Raw genomic sequence first — 5,749 nt, forward strand, 5'->3', positions numbered from 1 at the left:
CCCCTTTAATATTTCCCCTTCAAATAAATGACCAACTAATTGAAGTAATAGGCATTACAAACTTGCAACAAATTTCGTTCTCGAAATTTCGTCGCTCAACGTGTTCACATTGTGTGTTATTTGTCCATATTATTCACTTTTAGACTCTATATTTTATGGATGGGCGGTTTTTGAGTAGTTGCGTATGTTTTATTTGACTTTATGGTTAGATATTACTTTAGAGTTGTGGGGTCTCATTAAAAGCAACATCTTTATCCTCTCTGGTAGAGGTAATAAACTAACAATCGTCTACATCTTACCTTCATCAATTCCTGCTAATAGTCTGATTATGAGTAAGATTGTACTGGGTTCAATTATTGTATTATGCTATAAAAATACTTAAATTCTACAAATTAATATGAAAGATGATTGGACCAATTAAGACATATGCTTAGCTAATTGAAGTAATAGTGGTTACAACATTATAAAGTAAATTTGTAAAAGATGATTGGAAGTAAAAGAATATTCGGTTATAAAAAGAGCAACAACTTTGGGCATGTTTGGGTAAGCTTTTTGAAACAACTTATTGACTTATTGGCTTTTTGAAAAGTCATAAGCTCTAAAATGATGTTTGGCAAAGAGGGTGTATGTGAGGGAGAAAAGCCAATAAATCAATAAGTCACAAAATCCTGACTTTTCCAAGAAGCCAATAAATCAATAAGTTGTTTCAATAAGCTTACCCAAACATGCCCTTTATGTGGAAAGGCGAGTAAAAGTTAAAAGTATTCCCGGTTAAACAAAAAAGAAGAAGAAGAAGCCATGCGCACCTCAAGAAACCATCATTACACCTGCAATACATACAATACAATACACACATAATAATATTATATATTATATATATCACATCCTCCTCCGTTATACATGCCGGATTCCACCTTCCCCCTGACAACATTTCCAATTTTAATTCAAAAATCTCACTCCAATTTCGATACACATGCATCATCATCATCATCATCGTCTTCTTCTTCTTCTTCTACAAATCTCTGTGGGAACACATGCCATTATTACACCATTTCACCTTCATTATTTTATTCTTTTCATTATTATTATTATTTTGCCTCCTTCAATTAATTAACATTTTCACATTTCTTCAATCCCAATTTTCATTTTCATTTTCTTCTCTCTAGATTTCAACACTTCTCCACTCCACATTAATGCATGCAACTCATAACTCCTAACTTATTATCATAACTGTAGACATTGTAGATCTGGATGTGATGCGGATGGTTCTGAGATGGATTTACAGTGTGTAGTTTCAGTTCATGTGCACCAAAATAGAAGATGATCAAACAAGAATTAGGGTTAGGGTTAGGGTGAATGTGAGTGTGAGTGTGGAACTTCAATGGGCTGCAGACCTTCCAAAGTGGATGATCTTCCATTGGTGATACGTTGTAGAGAGAGAAAGAGATTGATTAAGTCTGCTGCGGATTACCGGTATGATCTGTCTTCTTCACATCTGGCTTACTTTCATTCTTTGAAAGATATTGGTTATGCACTTTCTAGATTTGTTGATGAACAGCTTGTCATCCCTTCACCGCCTTTATCCGCTTCGCCTGTGCTTACATTGCCCTCTGATGGTAAGAGTAAGGGTAAGAATAACGGGTCATTGTCTTCGGGTTCGGTTTCGCATATTCATATAATTGATGATGAGGGTTCTGAATCTGAATCGGATTCGGATTTAGATGGGCATGGGCATGTACATTATGGTGATAATCCACCGCCATTTTCGAATACTAATCCGCCACATGAGTATAACAACATGGATTTGAATGAGCCTGCTGTGGTTAACAGAGGGCCACAGCCTTCTGCAACCAATTGGGGTCATCCGTATGAGATTAACGGAGGACCGATGCCGTATCAGCAGACATGGGGTGAGCCTTATGGTGTGAACCCGTCTGCATTTCAATATCAACCTTATTGGGGTCCAAACCAACCTAGTTGGGGTCAGGGTGAGGGTGATCCGTATAATGTCGTGAACCCATCTGCATCACAGTTTCAACCTCCTTGGGGGGGATATCAAGAGAATTTCGATTCTTACAATGGGTATGGTGGGAACTCGTATTCGAATTCGAATTCAAATCACTACGTTTCTTATATGAAAAAATCCGCCCCGGCTAGCCACACGGTGATTCACCAAGAGGAAGCAAGGGGGTTTCAAGAAACAAGTGGATGGGTTGATCCACCGCATTATGGTCCGTATGGAAGTGGATACGGGTATGGGTTTTCTTATGGCGGGGGAGCACCGCCTCCCCAAGAACCGAAGAAACCGAAAAGTCCTCCCCCGCCTCCTCCTCCTGCGGCCACAGTATCTGATTATTTTAGCTTTTTTGATGCTTATGATAATGAACACCACGGGTATGGATATGGGTATGGGTATGGGTATGAATCGATGGGTAGTAGTCCAGATTCTAATGAAGTGAGAGAGAGGGAGGGAATTCCTGATTTGGAAGAAGAAACCGAAACAGAGTCTCACATCGAAGAGGTTGTAAAGAAGAAGACATTTAGTAGAAAGAGAAATCTAGATGAACAAAAAGAAGATTTTGAAGATAGTTCATGGACGGAACCTTCTACTAGCACCGACGACAGTTCTAGAAGAATGCCACCAGTAAAAAGTAAACGCACTGCAAAGGCAGCACACGTCGAATCCACTTCAAATTCAGTACCATTTGAAAATAAGGAAGGAGCGCATTCGGTTAACACCGAAGTAGATAAACATAGCTCGGAGACGATCGTTTCACAAAGCATGGAGGAAGGCCCTGAGGGTAAAAAGGGGGTACATTTTGATATGGACGAGGGGTCTAATCAAGAGTTAGAATCCTCAATTATTAGTAGCTTGACAACATTATCTCCTCATGGTTCTCGGGATCTGCATGAAGTAGTTAATGAAATTAAAGACGAATTTGAGGTCGCTTTTGGTTATGGAAAAGAGGTCGCCTTAATGCTCGAGGCCGGGAAGTTGCCTTATCAATCAAAGTTTGCAGTTCTTAAGGGTAAATAAAATTTAATTTTTGTCACCTGAATACATATAACATACAATGCTTTCTTTTCACTTATGTGTGTCATTTTGCAGTGATCTTATCGAAGATTCTCTATCCATTGGCACCGTCTTTGGCATCTTCAGATCATCCAGTACAATCCGTAACACAAAATTCTCGAGTAACAAAATTAGCAGGATCCTATAATGTGGATCCAGTTCAGGATGTTAGGCCCGTTAATCTTTCTTCCACTTTGGAGAAGCTGTATGTATGGGAGAAGAAATTATACAAGGAAGTAAAGGTAACACAGTCATATTCGTCTCGCTAGTTCTACATAAAAAACTTTTGATGCGTACTTATAAAAACATTTGGCTAACAGTGACTATGATTTTCTGTTTAGTACCTTAGTCGTTCAGTTTTGGTTTGATTTTAGTAATGTGAAATTGATACATCAGGTGGTTGGTCTGGTTTTAGGGTGAAGAGAGGCTAAGGGTGATTTATGAGAAAATGTGCAAGAGATTGAATGAGTTGGATGCAAAAGGAGCCGAGTCTAGTAAGATTGATGCTACACAGGCTTCTATAAGAAGATTAATGACTAAACTTAATGTATCTGTTAAAGCTATTGATGCCATATCTTGTGAGATACACAAGGTGAGGGACCAAGAACTGCAGCCGCAAGTCAGTGAGTTGATCTATGGGTATGTAGATCTTATAGTAAGCCTAATTTTGGTATCTACACATGAACTCAAGCGCAAAAGACATGGCAAATGGGTGGGTCCACGGGTTGGATAGGCCTGGAACACATTTTGTGTAATATAACCCATTATCTTTTTAAATAGAGTAAAATGCCGTTTTCATCCCTGAGTTTTGGTCACTTTGGCGACTATCGTCCAAAGGTTTGTTTTTTCGCATCTGGAATGAAAAGGTTTGAAATCTTGCCATTTTCATCCAACTCGTTAACTTCATCCATTTTTTAACGTCAAGTAAGTGGTATTTTCGTTATTTTAGACATTTTTCAACTAAAATAAACCTTCTTTATTCGAAAATACATCTGATTTAACGTTAAAAAATGGATAGAGTTAAGGAGTCAGATGAAAATGGCAAGATTTCTAACCTTTTGGATTCAGATGCGAAAAAACAAACCTTTGGACAAAAGACGCAAAAGTGGCCAAACCTCAGGGATGAAAATGGCATTTTACTCTTTTAAATATGATTACAAAATTATAATGTTTCAGTATAATCCAGTTATTTGAGAATTTGACTTTTGACCTGTTTGACCATTTCCTTTAAAGAAAAAAGACTCTAGTCTGGTTGCTTTTTTTTCTGAATTTATTTTTAGTAATGGAAGGGAAATTGGTGATTTTGTTTTAATGAAAATAGTTTATGCTATTATGTCACATAACAACCCTAATGGTTGATTTTATTGTGTGCTCCACAGACTAATAAGAATGTGGCAAGCGATTGTAAAATGTCACCGAAAGCAATTTGAAGCCATCATGGAAAGCAGAAGTCGTACTTTAAGGGCAAACACAAGTCTTGAAAGAGATTCAAGCCTGAGAACCACTCTTGAGCTTGAAGCAGGACTTGTAACATGGGCTCAACATTTTAATAACTGGATTAACGCTCAGAAATCGTACGTTGATTCCTTAAATGGGTGGCTACAACAATGCATTGATCACAAACCAGAAGTCACCATCGATGGTGAGATTCCTTACTCCCCGGGTCGTATAGGAGCTCCACCGATTTTTATAATATGCAACGATTGGCACCGTGAAATTAAAAACGTTTCTCAAGAACGAGTCTCGAAAGCCATGCGTAATTTTGCTTTAAATTTGAGGCAACTGCTGGAGAGACAAGATGATATGCAGAGGCTAATGCTGAAGAAAGAGTATCTTGCAAAGGATTTCGCGAGAAGAAGACAAAATCATGGGCCTGATAAAACAAACGGGTCAATGGTTCCTTCTGAAGACCGAGTGAGTCTGGATTATAAAGAGGCTATGAAGTTAGTTGGGAATGGTGGTTCAAGTAGTTTACAAGGTGGTGTAATTCCTATTTTTAAGGCTTTAGAGAGTTTTACTTGTGATGCTTTAAAAGCTCATGAGCAGGTAAGATTGGTATAATCGGGTCGATGTTGCCCAAAGACTTGTAATTTTTTGAGGTAAGCTAGGAAATTCATGATGCTGATCCTAACATTTAGTAGGAAGAGTATTACAAGTTTATCAGACGGTTTTGGGCCGATGGTATCAGTGAATTCGGCTATCGGTTCTAAGAGACTAGTGATTGATATTGTAGAGTTGATCCAATATGTGTAGGTGTTGTTAGCCATTGGTATTTTGTACAGACAACTTGGCCATTTTTTTTGTTCCTACTGTTGTTGGTCTTTTTTTCAGTGTTGTGTTATAAAGGTTAAAACCAATTGTTTGATTGTTTATCTTGGTGAAACAAAAAACCATCAATAATCCAGTTGTTGATAAAAGGAAATCTATAAAAACCATCACAAATTAATAATCTATACTATATTATAATGCATGAGGTAGGGGTAGTTTAAGATACCCAAAAAATAAGAACTCCCCCCCCCTTTATTTATAGAAAGACCCCTAAAATAAGGGTAGTTTAGTCTTTTAAACACTATTTATTTTTTAGTCCCTCATCTTATTACATTTAAATCCCTTTGTTTTAACAAAATTATGGATAATTAGTTGCATTTTTTCCCTCCACAACAAACTTATAATTCT

General features: G+C 37.6%; 1 protein-coding gene across 1 annotated transcript; it reads left to right on the forward strand.

The window, feature by feature from the left end:
- Positions 1–817: 817 nt before the first annotated feature.
- Positions 818–5,443, forward strand: LOC110878802 (nitrate regulatory gene2 protein). Its single transcript, XM_022127167.2, has 4 exons — positions 818–3,029; positions 3,110–3,315; positions 3,489–3,712; positions 4,453–5,443. The coding sequence occupies exons 1-4, from the start codon at positions 1,382–1,384 to the stop codon at positions 5,132–5,134; spliced, it is 2,760 nt and encodes a 919-aa protein (XP_021982859.1). The 5' UTR covers positions 818–1,381; the 3' UTR covers positions 5,135–5,443.
- Positions 5,444–5,749: the final 306 nt, after the last annotated feature.

This window comes from Helianthus annuus, chromosome 9, assembly GCF_002127325.2.
Source record: "Helianthus annuus cultivar XRQ/B chromosome 9, HanXRQr2.0-SUNRISE, whole genome shotgun sequence".
NCBI classification, from domain to species: Eukaryota; Viridiplantae; Streptophyta; class Magnoliopsida; order Asterales; family Asteraceae; genus Helianthus; species Helianthus annuus.

What these genes read in the sequence shown, in the direction of transcription:
- LOC110878802 (XM_022127167.2), top strand. Translation starts at nt 1,382, where the DNA reads ATGGGCTGCAGACCTTCCAAAGTGGATGATCTTCCATTGGTGATACGT. An exon ending in AATTATACAAGGAAGTAAAG is followed by an intron (nt 3,316 to 3,488) that starts GTAACACAGTCA and finishes GTCTGGTTTTAG; the next exon opens with GGTGAAGAGAGGCTAAGGGT. An exon ending in GTCAGTGAGTTGATCTATGG is followed by an intron (nt 3,713 to 4,452) that starts GTATGTAGATCT and finishes TGTGCTCCACAG; the next exon opens with ACTAATAAGAATGTGGCAAG.